This window comes from Cherax quadricarinatus, chromosome 39, assembly GCF_038502225.1.
Source record: "Cherax quadricarinatus isolate ZL_2023a chromosome 39, ASM3850222v1, whole genome shotgun sequence".
In the NCBI taxonomy this organism is placed as follows: domain Eukaryota; kingdom Metazoa; phylum Arthropoda; class Malacostraca; order Decapoda; family Parastacidae; genus Cherax; species Cherax quadricarinatus.
Window position 1 is genome coordinate 16949955 of NC_091330.1, and position 18440 is coordinate 16968394.

General features: G+C 43.1%; 1 protein-coding gene across 1 annotated transcript in view; it reads right to left on the reverse strand.

The window, feature by feature from the left end:
* Positions 1–18440, reverse strand: part of LOC128686195 (protein SPT2 homolog) — an 80545-nt gene that overhangs the window by 26399 nt on the left and 35706 nt on the right. Inside the window, exons 6-7 of the mRNA XM_053773014.2 lie at positions 4201–5297; positions 2190–2410 (exon numbers count right to left, since the gene is read on the reverse strand). Coding sequence (XP_053628989.1) covers positions 2236–2410; positions 4201–5297 — 1272 coding nt within the window. The 3' untranslated portion in view covers positions 2190–2235. The remainder of the gene's footprint in view (positions 1–2189; positions 2411–4200; positions 5298–18440) is intronic.

Consider the following 18440-nt stretch of genomic DNA (forward strand, 5'->3'; position numbering starts at 1 on the left):
CTCAGGTTAACCGGTTTCCTTGAATCCCTTCACAAAATATTACCCTGCTCAAACTCCAACAGCTCGTCAGGTCCCAAAAACCATTCGTCTCCATTCACTCCTATCTAGCATGTTCACACATGCCTCCTGTATGTCCAAGCCCCTTGCACACAAAATCTCTTTTACCCCCTCCTGCCATCCTTTCCCAGGATGACCCCTACCCCTCCTCCCCTCCACTACAGATTTTTTTTTTTTTTTTTGGTCAACAAGTTAGCCATCTCCCAACAGAGGCAGGGTGACCCAAAAAGAAAGAAAATCCCCAAAAAGAAAATACTTTCATCATCATTCAACACTTTCACCTCACTTACCCATAATCACTGTTTTTGCAGAGGTGCCCAGAATACAACAGTTTAAAAGTATATACGTATAAAAATATACAATACGTATATCTCTCCAAACTGCCAATATCCCAAACCCCTCCTTTAGAGTGCAGGCATTGTACTTCCCATTTCCAGGACTCAAGTCCGGTTATATAAAATAACCGGTTTCCCTGAATCCTTTCACTAAATATTACAGATTTATACACCCTCCAAATCATCCTATTTTGCTCCATCTTTTCTAAATGACCAAACCACCTCAACAAACCCTCAGCCATCTGGATAATACCAATTGTAACCCATATCTCCTAATCTCCAAACTATAAATTCTCTGCAAAATATTTACACCATACACTGCCCTCGGATACATCACAACCTCCTCGCTGCAACATTCACAACTCATGCTTCACATAATACAACCTGCAAAAAAGTATTCTCAATCCCTGTCAATTTTCTGACCTGCAGAAACATTCTGATACTAGTGCAAACTGAACATTTATTTTTTACGTACATGGGAACTTGGCAAATAAATAGTGGTTACATAGCACCTGGAGAATATGAGGTAATCAGGCTTGATCCAAGGAACAAGAAGGGTATTTCCAATTTCTTGGACCAGGAGCTCTTCACTAGAATAAAGGTAACCCCCTCCCTCTCTCTCCCTTCAAGTGTGCAAGTTACAAAGATTATTATTGAAAGAAAATGTTAAATGTATATGTTGTTAATTAGTGTAGCTGCACACAGAGCAGCAGGATTTCCTACAAGCAGATGTCCATGCACAGGGCATGTGATCTATTCTCCAAATTTTACCAGAAACCTTGAAAGGAGTATCACTCAGCCTGTACCTTCACCTGAGCATTGTTTTGCGAGACAGTTTTCATGGAGAAAATGTAAACCTGATCTTGCAATATATGGAAGATTATACTTATGTCAACCAAGGTTACAAATGCCAAAGCAAATTTGTCATTATTTAATATGGCCTCAGCATTATTTTTCTGGAGTGTGAAGAGATTTATCTAAGATTTAGGATTGAAGATGATGGTACCGCAGCAAGGACTGAAGGGAGGATTCTGGTCTACAGGAAGGAAGACAGTAAGATTTCTGGATTTTTTATAAAATTAGCAAAAAACATTGTTTAATATATTTAAAACAAGAACAAATTATTACAAAAAGAGATAAACAGGAGCTTCATTTTTCCAAGTGGATGTAACATTCAAGGAACAGGTTAATTTATTTTAACACTGAGCACTTAGAATATTGCTACTGCATACCAGGAGAGGCTGGTACATAGTCAGAAGACTCTTTCAATCTTTCGATGCAAAGAATGGCTTCTTTCAGTAGCTTTTATACCAACTGAACAAGCCTTTTAAGCTAAATCTGACCCTAATGTTAGAGGCACTCAGAGCTGTTTTGATGTAACATTCAAAATTTTGCACAGGTAGTCATTATAAGCCTTTTGTCAGGTCCTGCATCAGAGACCTGTCTAACATGTAAAACCCTTTTGACAGTACTTTGCTGGTATAATGGTTATCTGATGTATAAGTAATACAAACCACTCCAGTACCTTCCACATGAATTTGGCCACTGTTTGTAAAGGTGAAGTAATTCGTTCAATACTGCTAATGAATAAAACAAAGAAAATTCACGTGTAAACAAGTTTGATTCCAAAATACTTAATTTCTAGACATTTTACATTTCTCGTTAGGTTAAAAAGTTTAAAGGTGAATTAACTAAAGCAGTCATTAAAACCCAAAGAAAATTAGTGCAGGAAATAATTCATGAAAGAGAGCCAGGTCTATGTATTTAAATAGCAGGTAGCAGATTCAGTGTATTTACCTTGTAGTTTATGTACAATATTTAAATGAAAACAACTTTGTTAACCTCATCTTCTAATCTTTTTTAACTGCTTCATTCGCATCATCTTCCGCTTCTTCTCTTCCTCTTCCCGTTGTATGTCTTCAAGATCTTCTTTCAGCCCAATTTTAGCTGATATTCTTTCTTCTTTTTGCACCTGAGAGAAAGATGCTTCCATGTCATCACAGTCATCATCATCATCCCTGCAAAAGGTGAATGCACATGCTGTAATATAAATCAGCTAAAATGCTTGAAAAAATGAAAAATCTAACAAATCCTGTTAAACAATGATTTTACCCTTCAAGAAAATGGATTTCAAAACTTTTATTAGCTACCTAACTAAAAAAAAATTCATAGGATGCAAAACAAGCAGGAATATTGTTTGTAAAAAACAGGATAAACATTGCTAAGATTAAAGAAATGTTTAACCCTTTGAGGGTTTCGGACGTACTAGTACGGCTTACAACCCAGGGTTTTTGACGTACTAGTACGCCTAAATTCTAGCGCCCTCAAATCTAGTGGGAGAAAGCTGGTAGGCCTCCATATGAAAGAATGGGTCTATGTGGTCAGTGTGCACAGTATAAAAAGATCCTGCAGCACACAGTGCATAATGAGAAAAAAAAAAACTTTGACCGTTTTTTTGGAATAAAACAGCGATTTTGCACTGTATTTTTGTATGGTATTTATTGTTGTATTCTAGTTTTCTTGGTCTCATTTTATAGAATGGAAGGCATATCATAGAAATTGAGATGATTTTGACTGGTTTTACAATGAAAAGTACCTTGAAATTGAGCTCAAAGTAGCAGAAATGTTCGATTTTTACCAAAGTTCAAAAGTAAACAAATCATGCCAAGCATCCAATACACGTCAACTGGTGAGTCTAATATTCTTTTGCAAGTGCGCCAATATGATTCATACCATTTTTTACACTAATGCAGTAGTCTGCATAACAGTAAATCTTCTATTTTTTGTGAGAATAAAAATTCAAAGTGGAAAGCAAAAGAATGTAAGAGGGGCCTTGAGACGTGACTAATGAACAGAGGAAATGTTATTTTAGTGCCAGGAATGTATTTCTTGTTTGTTCTTGACCCTATTCGGAAATTGGCATCTTTTGAAATTTGTGTGAAATTGGCAAAATTGCTAAATTCTGACCACTGTACTGGATAGTTGAAATTGGTAAATGGGTGGTTTCTTGCACTCATTCAATAGAAAAAATGGAGTTCTAGCGAAATATTCATGTTTTTTGTCGACTAGTACAGTGGAACTGGCCGAAAATGGGGCTCAAAGTGGGCAAAATCGCCGATCCGTAAACATCGCCGAGACCACTAACTTCGCAAGAGCATAATTCCGTAAGTTTTCCATCAAATTTCATATTTTTGGTGTCATTATGATCGGGAAAAGATTCTCTATCTTTTCATAAGAAAAAATTATTATTATTTTTTTTAAATTTGGCCGACCCTGAGAACGAGTCTCGGAGAGGGCCTGTCGACCCTCAAAGGGTTAAGAATGACCAAGGGATAATTCTGTAAGCAGGCAGGCAGGTGAGCATGGTTGAGGAGGGGGTTCTTGAAATGATCTGGGCATGTACAACGGATGGAGAGGAACAAGATGAAGAGGGTGTATAAATCTGGGGTGGAATGTAGGAGAGGTAGCAGTCATCCCAGGAATAAGCGGAGGGAAGGAGTAAAGAAGGTTTCAAGTTTTAGGCGCACGAGATCCAGCAGGCTTGTGAACATGCTAGATAGGTGTGAATGAAGACGAAAGGTTTTTTATGAACATGCTTAAGTGTGAGCAAAGTAACATTTATGGAGGGATTCAAGAAAATCAGTTAGCTGGACTCGAGTAATGGAGGTGGGAAGGGCAGTGCCTGTGTTCTGAAGGAGGGGTGGAGATGTTGCAGTTGGAGGGTAATCTGAATTATGGTTAGTACACTTGTGGAAAGATGGCAGCTGAATGAATGGTGAATGATACCATGAAGAAGTACAACACTCACTGATATTTTCTTCTATCATAGCCAAACATTCTTCTGATTTCACTTGAGAAGTCTACTTCTTGATCTCCATCATCAATGAAATCATCCATTTCAGAATCATACTCTTCTGAATCACTCTCAATACGCATTTTGGGAGTAGGATTGTATGTAGGACGCTTAGGAGCACTTGGCGGTGGAACGTCTCTCACTTTGCTCTTTGGAGGAATCTTTTGTAATTTTGATGGCTTCATCTCTTTAGGAGGCACATCTCGAGATGGCAGGTCCCTAGGAGGCACAACTTTAGGCTTCAAGGGCTTTGTCTCTTTTGGAATAAAATCTTTATTATTAGAGGTTTGAATTTTAGGAGCCGGAGGCTTGAAATTCTGTGCAGGTTTGGTTTCTTTTATTTGAGGTATATCACGTGGCTTTTGAACTGGAACTGCAAAATACTTAGATCTGTCATTGACTTTGGGTTCAGGTTTGGGTTTTTCAAGAGCTTGTTGTAATTTACTGCTATTTTCTTGTTTTTTGTTGTTCTTTTCACCATTTTTTCTCATTTTTTGTAAATTTTCTGCATCACCTTTTTCTTCCTTCTCTTTTAGCTTCTCCATTTCTATTTTATCTTGAGGCAACTTTCCCAATCTTTTCAACTTTCGTCTCTTCTCATCCTCCAGTTCCTCCTTTTCTTTAGCTGTTAGAGGCCGACCTACATCTTTCGGCTTATCTTTATCTTTCTCCTTCTTTTCCTCCTTTACATCAGGAAGAGGCTCCGATTGTTTCTTTTGAGCAACTCTAAGAAGTTCCTCAAAACTCATGGGAGGTGGTACTGCTTTAGTCTTCTCTCTCTGTTTTTTGAGCTTCTTCTCATTATCTTCTCTAGATTTTTTCTTCTCCTTATCTCCATCATACTTGAAGTTATTATATTTGTCACTTTTGTAGTTAGTAAGATTAACATTAACAACCTTCTGACTGGAAGACATAGCCTTCCTTGGGGCATTGTCGTACTCGTCACCATCATTTATAAAATCGTCATCCTCTGCTCCCTGCAGCTTGCGTTTTCTTTTCCTAACCTCAAAGTCATTCTCCTCTTCCTTCTTTAGGGTATCGATGCCTTTACTCTGTAAATATGTGAATATCATTAGAAATGATATACTGTACATTAAAATGGTAATATGGAAGTTAACTAGCTATTGTATATAGCATAATTTTAATTAACAATGCAATCTTCAGTCTAGTTTACAGTAAAACAATGATACAATCCTTTGTACAGCACAATAATTGATCTAGTGTATAACAGCACTGCTGCACAGTGTACAAAAGTGATGCTGAGTAGTGTACAGTACAAGAACACTACCATCCAGTGTACAGTACAACAAAGCTGCTGATAAATGCACAATGCTGCTGCCGCCTAATAAATAATTTTTTTTTTTTTAAGAAGTCGACCATCTCCCACCGAGGCAGGGTGACCCAAAAAGGAAGAAAATCCCCAAAAAGAAAATACTTTCATCATCATTCAACTCTTTCACCTCACTCACACACAATCACTGTTTTTGCAGAGGTGCTCAGAACACAACAGTTTAGAAGCACATACGTATAAAGATACACAACACATCCCTCCAAACTGTCAATATCCCGAACCCCTCCTTTAGAGTACAGGCATTGTACTTCCCATTTCCACGACTCAAGTCTGGCTATATAAAAATAACCGGTTTCCCTGAATCCCTTCACTAAATATTACCCTGCTCACACTCCAACAGATCGTCAGGTCCCAAATACCATTCGTCTGCATTCACTCCTATCAAACACGCTCGCACACGCCTGCTGGAAGTCCAAGCCCCTCGCCCACAAAACCTTCCTTACCCCTTCCTTCCAACCTTTTCGAGGACGACCCCTACCCCGCCTTCCTTCCCCTTCAGATTTAAATGCTCTCCATGTCATTCTACTTTGATCCATTTTCTCTAAATGACCAAACCACCTCAACAACCCCTCTTCAGCCCTCTAACTAATACAGTGGACCCCCGCATAACGATATTAATCCGTTCCTGAGAGCTCATTGTTATGCGAAATTATTGTTATGCGAATGAATTTTCCCCATAAGAAATAATGGAAATCAAATTAATCAGTGCAAGACACCCAAAAGTATGAAAAAAAAAAATTTTACCACATGAAATATACATTTTCCTACACACAAAGAGAAGGATACATGCACAATAGTAGAGTAGTACATGCACAATATATATTGTGCATGTACTACTCTACTAAATGAAGAATAAATGACACTTACCTTTGGTAAGTAAGACACATAGGCAACAGTTAGGCAACTTTATTCCGAAACGTTTCGCCTACACAGTAGGCTTCTTCAGTCAAATACAGAAAGTAGGCAGGAACAGTAGAGATGTGAAGACGATGTAATCAGTCCATCACCCTTGAAGTCGTAGAATTTGAGGTTGTCAGTCCCTCGGCCTGGAGAAGTTCAGTTCCATAGTCAGGAACTATCTGAAGATCAAGCGACAGTGCGGAGACTTAAATACTGTCGGAAGGAGAGGTGCAGAGTAGTAGTAGTAGTAGTAGTAGTAGTAGTAGTAGTGAGAGGCCACTGAGAGGTCATGTCCCTCTCAGATCCAACAGTTCTCACTTGGAAGGGTTGTCTAAGGCGTTTTCTGTACCAAGAGGCCATGTGTTGCAGTGTCTGTCAAGATGAACATCAAAATGGTATACAATACCGACAGGTTGGTAGGTAAGACACATAGGCAACAGTTAGGCAACTTTATTCCGAAACGTTTCGCCTACACAGTAGGCTTCTTCAGTTGAATACAGAAAGTAGGCAGGAACAGTAGGGTGATGGACTGATTACATCGTCTTCACATCTCTACTGTTCCTGCCTACTTTCTGTATTCGACTGAAGAAGCCTACTGTGTAGGCGAAACGTTTCGGAATAAAGTTGCCTAACTGCTGCCTATGTGTCTTACCTACCAACCTGTCGGTATTGTATACCATTTTGATGTTCATCTTGACAGACACTGCAACACATGGCCTCTTGGTACAGAAAACGCCTTAGACAACCCTTCCAAGTGAGAACTGTTGGATCTGAGAGGGACCTGACCTCTCAGTGGCTACATTCTCACTACTACTACTACTACTACTCTGCACCTCTCCTTCCGACAGTATTTAAGTCTCCGCACTGTCGCTTGATCTTCAGATAGTTCCTGACTATGGAACTGAACTTCTCCAGGCCGAGGGACTGACAACCTCAAATTCTACGACTTCAAGGGTGATGGACTGATTACATCGTCTTCACATCTCTACTGTTCCTGCCTACTTTCTGTATTCGACTGAAGAAGCCTACTGTGTAGGCGAAACGTTTCAGAATAAAGTTGCCTAACTGTTGCCTATGTGTCTTACCTACCAACCTGTCGGTATTGTATACCATTTTGATGACACTTACCTTTATTGAAGATGCAGCAATGACTGATGAGACACTGTGTCCTGGGAGTGCCTTTTCCTCCTGAGTACTGTAGGTCCTGTTTGGCATTTTCTTCTAGAACAGGCCTTATCACACTGTGTATGCCACTACGATTCTTAAATCTCTCAAACCAACCTTTGCTGGCTTTAAATTCACCAATATGAGCATTAGTTCCAGGCATTTTTCCCTGTTCACCTGGGTGTTAGTCAACTGGTGTGGGTTGCATCCTGGGAGACAAGATTAAGGACCCCAATGGAAATAAGTTAGACAGTCTTCGATGACACTGACTTTTTTGGGTTATCCTAGGTGGCTAACCCTCTGGGGTTAATTGTTTCTTGGTATTCTCAATAAGCCACACCAACAATGGTGCTACAGCAGCAGCAGCAGCAGCAGCAGCAGCAGCAGCAGCAGCAGCAGCAGCTGACAGTGCTACAGCAGCAGCAGACGATGCTACAGCAGCAGCAGACGATGCTACAGCAGCAGCAGACGGTGCTACAGCAGCAGCAGACGGTACTACAGCAGCAGCAGCAGCTGACGGTGCTACAGCAGCAGCAGCAGCTGACGGTGCTACAGCAGCAGCAGCAGACAGTGCTACAGCAGCAGCAGCAGCTGACAGTGCAGCAGCAGCAGCAGCTGACAGTGCTACAGCAGCAGCTGACAGTGCTACAGCAGCAGCTGACAGTGCTACAGCAGCAGCAGATGGTACTATAGCAGCAGCAGCAGCAGACAGTACTACAGCAGCAGCAGCAGCTGACGGTGGTACAGCAGCAGCAGCTGATGGTGCTACAGCAGCAGCAGCAGCTGACAGTGCTACAGCAGCAGCAGCAGCTGACAGTGCTACAGCAGCAGCAGCATCAGCAGTTGACCATGGTACCACAGTATTTCGATAATATTTCTCACCCTTTTTACCACAGGGTTGGCACTAGAAGCTTTCTTGGGGCCCATGGTCACTTATTTTGCAGATAAAAACACCAAAAACACTGTAATAATACGAAATGCTACGATTGTATGCTTGGATGTTACCGCGGAGGCTGGCTTGTAAACAATGCCACCGGCGGAACATGCGAGGCTGGCTCAGGCCGCACATTAGACGCGTCTTGGATGAATAGTGTTGAGCGGGTTTTTTAGCGGTATGCGAGGCAAAATCTTTGCGATAAAATGTATCGGTATGAGGATTTAACGTTATGTGATGCCAACGGTATGCGGGGATCCACTGTACTTTTATTGACTCCACACCTTCTCCTAATTTCCACACTCCAAATTTTCTGCATAATATTTGCACCACACATTGCCCTTAGACAGGACATCTCCACTGCCTCCAACCGCCTCCTCGCTGCTGCATTCACAACCCAAGCTTCACACCCATAAAAGTGTTGGAACTACTATACTGTATCTATATCTGTGAATTCCAGATTTAGCAGGTAAGTGAACGCTCAGATCCACGAGATATGTTTTGTCTCGTTATTTGTTACCCACAAGCTAGGTTTGTGGATCTGTTAAACCCAAGTGAGTTATTCAACCATAAGGCATGGAGGCTTGATCCTCCATATACAAATCGTAAGTCATACACTAATTAATTAATCTCCACAAAATGTGTGCAAAAGGAATACAATTGGAGGTGGACAAGTGTATTTTTAACTTTGTAAAAATCAAACTCAAAGACTCATACTGTAGTCAACAGAATAAAATCAGAAGCTGCCACAGTGAAAAGTTATGATTCTCAAGGCACCATTTTGCCCCTTTCTCTTCCTCCATCCTGTGTCTGATAGAAACAAATATTACTGTCATCCCATGCAAACAATACTAAATTTTGTATCAGCATCATCCATTAAGGACACAGCAAATCTCCAAGTTGATAGAAGCCAGGTCTTCCATTGGGCCATAGTAAACAATATGATAGTCAAATTTCAGTTACTTTTCTAAGGAGAAGTTGAAGAATTAAGCCACTCAATAGAAAATCATTATCACAACCATAAGAAAAATACTGTGGTACACTACGTAACTAGAACCTTCAAAACAAAGATCCCAAATCCACGATGATGCTCTACTCAGCCACTTTTAGGGCAGGCAAAATCAAAGACCTGGAGAAATAAATGTACAGATAATTTTTTACTGTTCATAAATTCAGAAATCCTAGGTAGTAGGATGGTAGACAGCAAGAGCCCAGGGAGGTACTACTGTCCTGCCAAGTGAGTGTGAAACGGAAGCCTGTAATTGTTTTACATAATGGTAGGATTGCTGGTGTCTTTTTTTCGGTCTCAAACATGCAAGATTTCAGGCACAGTGGACCCTCAGTTATCAGCCGTTCCGCTTACTGGCCGGGTATTCGGCTCCAGGTTTTTTTTTTTTTTTTCAACAAGTCAGCCGTCTCCCACCGAGGCAGGGTGACTCAAAAAGAAAGAAAATCCCCAAAAAGAAAATACTTTCATAATCATTCAACTCTTTCACCTCACTAACACATAATCACTGTTTTTGCAGAGGTGCTCAGAACACAACAGCTTAGAAGCACATACGTATAAAGATACACAACATATCCCTCCAAACTGCCAATATCCTGAACCCCTCCTTTAGAGTGCAGGCATTGTACTTCCCATTTCCACGACTCAAGTCCGGCTATATAAAAATAACCGGTTTCCCGGAATCCCTTCACTAAATATTACCCTGCTCACACTCCAACAGATCGTCAGATCCCAAATACCATTCGTCTCCATTCACTCCTATCGAACAAGCTCATGCATGCCTGCTGGAAGTCCAAGCCCCTCGCCCACAAAACCTCCCTTACCCCTTCCTTCCAACCTTTTCGAGGACGACCCCTACCCCGCCTTCCTTCCACTATAGATTTATATGCTTTCCATGCCATTCTACTTTGATCCATTCTCTCTAAATGACCAAACCACCTCAACAACCCCTCTTCTGCCCTCTGACTAATACTTTTATTAACTCCACACCTTTTCCTAATTTCCACACTCCGAATTTTCTGCATAATATTTACACCACACATTGCCCTTAGACAGGACATCTCCACTGCCTCCAACCGTCTCCTTGCTGCTACATTTACCACCCAAGCTTCACATCCATAGAAGAGTGTTGGTACTACTATACTTTCATACATTCTCTTTGCCTCCATAGATAACGTTTTTTGACTCCACATATACCTCAACGCACCACTCACCTTTTTTCCTTCATCAATTCTATGACTAACCTCATCCTTCATAAATCCATCTGCCGACACGTCAACTCCCAAGTATCTGAAAACATTCACTTCTTCCATACTTCTCCTCCCAAATTTGATATCCAATTTTTCTTTATCTAAATCATTTGATACCCTCATCACCTTACTCTTTTCTATGTTCACTTTCAACTTTCTACCTTTACACACATTCCCAAACTCATCCACTAACCTTTGCAATTTTTCTTTAGAATCTCCCATAAGCACAGTATCATCAGCAATAAGCAACTGTGTCAATTCCCATTTTGAATTTGATTCCCCATAATTTAATCCCACCCCTCTCCCGAACACCCTAGCATTTACTTCTTTTACAACCCCATCTATAAATATATTAAACAACCATGGTGACATTACACATCCCTGTCTAAGACCTACTTTTACCGGGAAGTAGTCTCCCTCTCTTTTACACACCCTACCCTGAGCCTCACTATCCTCATAAAAACCCTTTACAGCATTTAGTAACTTACCACCTATTCCATATACTTGCAACATCTGCCACATTGCCCCTCTATCCACTCTGTCATATGCCTTTTCTAAATCCATAAATGCAATAAAAACTTCCCTACCTTTATCTAAATACTGTTCACATATATGCTTCAATGTAAACACTTGATCTACACATCCCCTACCCACTCTGAAACCTCCTTGCTCATCCGCCATCCTACATTCTGTCTTACCTCTAATTCTTTCAATTATGACCCTACCGTACACTTTTCCTGGTATACTCAGTAAACTTATTCCTCTATAATTTTTACAATCTCTCTTGTCCCCTTTCCCTTTATATAAAGCTGCTATACATGCTCTCCGCCAATCCCTAGGTACTTTCCCCTCTTTCATACATTTATTAAACAAAAGTACCAACCACTCCAACACTATATCCCCCCCTGCTTTTAACATTTCTGTCATGATCCCATCAGTTCCAGCTGCTTTACCCCCTTTCATTCTACGTAATGCCTCACGTACCTCCCCCACACTTGCATTCTGCTCTTCTTCACTCCTAAAAGATGGTATACCTCCTTGGCCAGTGCATGAAATTACCACCTCCCTTTCTTCCTCAACATTTAAAAGTTCCTCAAAATATTCTCGCCATCTACCTAATACCTCCCTCTACCCATCTACTGACTCCCCTACTCTGTTTTTAACTGACAAATCCATACTTTCCCTAGGCTTTCTTAACTTAACTCACTCCAAAATTTTTTCTTATTTTCATTAAAATTTCTTGACAGTGCCTCTCCCACTATCATCTGCTCTCCTTTTGCACTCTCTCACCACTCTCTTTACCTTTCTTTTACTCTCCATATACTCTGCTCTTCTTATAAAACTTCTGCTTTGTAAAAACCTCTCATAAGCTACCTTTTTCTCTTTTATCGCACCTTTTACTTCATCATTCCACCAATCACTCCTCTTTCCTCCTGCCCCCACCCTCCTATAACAACAAACTTCTGCCCCACATTCTAATACTGCATTTTTAAAACTATTCCAACCCTCTTCAACCCCCCCACTACTCATCTTTGCACTAGCCCACCTTTCTGCCAATAGTCGCTTATATCTCACCCGAAATTGCTCCTCCCTTAGTTTACACACTTTCACCTCCCTCTTACTTGTTGTTGCCACCTTCCTCTTTTCCCATCTACCTCTTACTCTAACTGTAGCTACAACTAAATAATGATCCGATATATCAGTTGCCCCTCTATAAACATGTACATCCTGGAGCCTACCCATCAACCTTTTATCCACCAATACATAATCTAACAAACTACTTTCATTACGTGCTACATCATACCTTGTATATTTATTTATCCTCTTTTTCATAAAATATGTATTACTTATTACCAAATCTCTTTCTACACATAGCTCAATTAAAGGCTCCCCATTTACATTTACCCCTGGCACACCAAATTTACCTACTACTCCCTCTATAACATTTTTACCCACTTTAGCATTGAAATCCCCAACCACCATTACTCTCACACTTGATTCAAAACTCCCCACGCATTCACTCAATATTTCCCAAAATATCTATCTCTCCTCTACACTTCTCTCTTCTCCAGGTGCATACACACTTACTATAACCCACTTTTCACATCCAATCTTTATTTTACTCCACATAATCCTTGAATTTATACACTTATAGTCCCTCTTTTCCTGCCATAGCTTATCCTTCAACATTATTGCTACTCATTCTTTAGCTCTAACTCTGTTTGAAACCCCTGACCTAATCCCACACACATACCCCACCCCCCCACACACACACCCACACACCCCACACACACACCCCACACACACACCCCACACACACACACACACCCCACACACACACACACACCCCACACACACACCCCACACACACACACACACACCCCACACACACACACGACACACACACACACACACACCCCACACACACCCCCCCCACACACACACACACCACACACACACACCCCACACACACACACCCCACACACAACACACCACACACACACACACACAAACCCCACACACACACGCACACCCCACACACACACACACACACACCCCACACACACACCCCCCACACACACACCCCGCACACACACACCCCCCACACACACACACCACACACACACCCCAGACACACACACCTCACACATACCCCCCCCCCCACACACACACACACACACACACACAACACACACACACACCACACACACACACCACACACACACACCACACACACACACCACACACACACACACAACCACACACACACCACACACACACACAGGCACTAAACTATAGACCTGTGTCATTGACGTGTATAGTATGCAAAATTATGGAGAAGATTATCAGGAGGAGAGTGGTGGAGCACCTGGAACGGAACAAGAGTATAAATGCCAACCAGCACGGATTCACTGAAGGCAAATCCTGTGTCACAAACCTTCTGGAGTTTTATGATAAAATAACAGAAGTAAGACACGAGAGAGAGGGGTGGGTTGATTGCATCTTCTTGGACTGCAAGAAGGCCTTTGACACAGTTCCTCACAAGAGATTAGTGCAGAAGCTAGAGCATCGGGTGCATATAACAGGAAGGGCACTGCAATGGATCAGAGAATACCTGACAGGGAGGCAACAACGAGTCATGGTACGTAATGATGTATCACAGTGGGCACCTGTGATGAGCTGGGTCCCACAGGGGTCGGTCCTAGGACCAGTGCTATTTTTGGTATATGTGAACGACATGATGGAAGGGTTAGACTCAGAAGTGTCCCTGTTTGTAGATGATGTGAAGTTAATGAGGAGAATTAAATCTGATGAGGACCAGGCAGGACTTCAAAGAGACCTGGACAGACTGGACACCTGGTCCAGCAAATGGCTTCTCGAATTTAATCCTGCCAAATGCAAAGTCATGAAGATAGGGGAAGGGCACAGAAGACCACAGACAGAGTATAGGCTAGGTGGCCAAAGACTGCAAACCTCACTCAAGGAGAAAGATCTTGGGGTGAGTATAACACCGAGCCTGTCTCCGGAAGCACACATCAATCAGATAACTGCTGCAGCATATGGGCGCCTGGCAAACCTGAGAACAGCATTCCGATACCTTAGTAAGGAATCATTCAAGACACTGTACACCGTGTATGTCAGGCCCATACTGGAGTATGCAGCACCTGTTTGGAACCCGCACTTGATAAAGCACGTCAAGAAACTAGAGAAAGTACAAAGGTTTGTGACAAGGTTAGTTCCAGAGCTAAGGGGAATGTCCTATGAAGAAAGATTAAGGGAAATCGGCCTGACGACACTGGAGGACAGGAGGGTCAGGGGAGACATGATAACGACATATAAAATAATGCGTGGAATAGACAAGGTGGACAAAGACAGGATGTTCCAGGGAGGGGACACAGAAACAAGAGGCCACAATTGGAAGTTGAAGACACAAATGAGTCAGAGAGATAGTAGGAAGTATTTCTTCAGTCATAGAGTTGTAAGGCAGTGGAATAGCCTAGAAAATGACGTAGTGGAGGCAGGAACCATACACAGTTTTAAGACGAGGTTTGATAAAGCTCATGGAGCGGGGAGAGAGAGGGCCCAGTAGCAACCGGTGAAGAGGCGGGGGCCAGGAGCTAAGACTCGACCCCTGCAACCACAAATAGGTGAGTACACACACACACACACACACACACACACACCACGCACACACACACACTCTGGTAGTGTCCTTAACATGGTGGTGTATGAGGTTTTCCAGCACCACGTCCAACATCTTGGCTCTCCATGTTTCGGGACCCCCATGTGGCTCCAGGTCTTCCCAGTCAATCTCCCTGGGGGATTTCAACCACAGGGAGATTGACTGGGAAAATCTGGAGCCACATGGGGTTCACGAAACATGGAGAGCCAAGATGTTAGATGTGGTGCTGGAAAACCTCATGCACCAACATGTTAAGGACACTACCAGAGTGAGAGGGGAGGATGAACCAGCAAGATTGGACCTTGTGTTCACCCTGGGCAGCTCAGACATTGAGGACATCAAGTATGAGAGTCCCCTAGGAGCTAGCGACCACGTGGTTCTGTGCTTTGAATACATAGTAGAGCTGCAAGTGGAGAGAATAACAGGAGTTGAATGGGAAAAGCCTGACTATAAAAGAGGGGACTACATAGGGTTGAAGAACTTCCTGCGGGAGGTCCAGTGGGACAGAGAACTGGCAGGAAAGCAAGTACATGAAATGATGGAATATGTAACAACAAAATGCAAGGAGGCAGTGGAAAGGTTTATTCCAAAGGGCAACAGTAACAACGGGAAGACCAGAACGAGCCCCTGGTTTACCCGACGGTGTAAGGAGGCAAAAACAAAGTGCAATAGAGAATGGAAAAAGTACAGAAGGCAGAGAACACACGAAAATAGGGAGATCAGTTGCAGAGCCAGGAATGAGTATGCACAGGTAAGGAGGGAGGCCCAGCGACAGTATGAAAATGACATAGCATCGAGAATCAAGACTGACCCGAAACTGTTGTATAGCCACATCAGGAGGAAGACAACAGTCAAAGACCAAGTGATCAGATTAAGGACAGAAGGTGGAGAACTCACAAGAAATGATCAGGAGGTATGTGAGGAGCTGAACAGGAGATTTAAGGAAGTTTTTACAGTAGAGACAGGAAGTGCTCTGGGAAGACAGCACAGAAGGGAACATCAAGAGGGAATATACCAACAAGTGTTGGATGACATACAAACAACTGAGGAGGAGGTGAAGAAGCTCCTAAGTGACCATGACACCTCAAAGGCAATGGGACCGGACAACATCTCCCCATGGGTCCTTAGAGAAGGAGCAGAGATGCTGTGCGTGCCTCTAACCACAATCTTCAACACATCCCTTGAAACTGGGCAACTACCTGAGAAATGGAAGACAGCTAATGTAGTCCCCATATTTAAGAAAGGAAACAGAAACGAGGCGCTAAACTACAGACCTGTGTCTCTGACATGTATTGTGTGCAAAGTCATGGAGAAGATTATCAGGAGGAGAGTGGTCGAACACCTGGAAAGGAACAAGATTATAAATGAAAACCAGCATGGGTTCATGGAAGGCAAATCTTGTATCACAAACCTCCTGGAGTTTTATGAAAAGGTAACAGAAGTAAGACACGAGAGAGAGGGGTGGGTAGACTGCGTTTTCCTAGACTGCAGGAAGGCCTTTGACACAGTTCCCCACAAGAGATTAGTGCAGAAGCTGGAGGATCAGGCGCATGTAACAGGGAGGGCACTGCAATGAATCAGGGAATACCTGACAGGGAGGCAGCAACGAGTCATGGTACGTGAAGAGGTATCACAGTGGGCGCCTGTGACGAGCGGGGTCCCACAGGGGTCAGTTCTAGGACCAGTGCTATTTTTGATATATGTGAAAGACATGATGGAAGGAATAGACTCTGAAGTGTCCCTATTCGCAGATGATGTGAAGTTGATGAGAAGAATTAAATCGGATGAGGATGAGGCAGGACTGCAAAGAGACCTGGACAGGCTGGACATGTGGTCCAGTAACTGGCTTCTCGAATTCAACCCAGCCAAATGCAAAGTCAAGAAGATTGGGGAGGGGCAAAGAAGACTGCAGACAGAGTATAGGCTAGGTGGACAAAGACTACAGACCTCACTCAGGGAGAAAGACCTTGGGGTGACCATAACACCAAGCACATCACCGGAGGCACACATCAACCAAATAACTGCTGCAGCATACGGGTGCCTGGCAAACCTGAGAATAGCGCTCCGATACCTTAATAAGGAATCGTTCAAGACACTGTACACTGTTTATGTTAGGCCCATACTGGAGTATGCAGCACCAGTCTGGAACCCACACCTGGTCAAGCACGTCAAGAAGTTAGAGAAAGTGCAAAGGTTTGCAACAAGGCTAGTCCCAGAGCTCAGGTGAATGTCGTACGAGGAAAGGTTGAGGGAGATCGGACTGACGACACTGGAGGACAGAAGGGTCAGGGGAGACATGATAACGACATACAAGATACTGCAGGGAATAGACAAGGTGGACAGAGATAGGATGTTCCAGAGAGGGAACACAGGGACAAGGGGTCACAACTGGAAGCTGAAGACTCAGATGAGTCACAGGGATGTTAGGAAGTATTTCTTCAGTCAGAGTTGTCAGGAAGTGGAATAGCCTAGCAAGTGAAGTAGTGGAGGCAGGAACCATACATAGTTTTAAGAAGAGGTATGATACAGCTCAGGAAGCAGAGAGAGGACCTAGTAGCGATCAGTGAAGAGGCGGGGCCAGGAGCTGAGTCTCGACCCCTGCAACCACAATTAGGTGAGTACAATTAGGTGAGTACACACACACACACACACACACACACACCCCACACCCCCCCCACACACACACACCCACCACACACACACACACCCACCACACACACACATACACACACACACACACACACACACACACAGACACCCCCCCCACACACACACACACCCCACACACACACACACACACCCCACACACACACACCCCACACACACACACACACACACACCCCACACACACACACACACACACACACCCCACACACACACACACACACACACACACACACACCCCACACACACACACACACCCCCACACCCCCCCCCCACACACACACACACCCCACACACACACACACACACACACACCCCACACACACACACACACACACACACACACACACACACACACACACACACACACACACACACACACACACCCCACACACACACACACACACACCCCACACACACACACACACACACCCCACACACACACAAGACTCTGTATACCATTTACGTCAGGCCCATACTGGAGTATGCAGCACCAGTTTGGAATGCACACCTAGTCAAGCACGTCTAGAAATTAGAGAAAGTGCAAAGGTTTGCAACAAGACTAGTCCCAGAGCTACGGGGATTGTCCTACGAAGAAAGGTTGAGGGAAATCGGCCTGATGACACTGGAGGCCAGGAGGGTCAGGGGAGACATGATAACGACATATAAAATACTGCGTGGAATAGAAGAGGTGGACAACGACGGGATGTTCCAGAGATGGGACACAGACACAAGAGGTCACA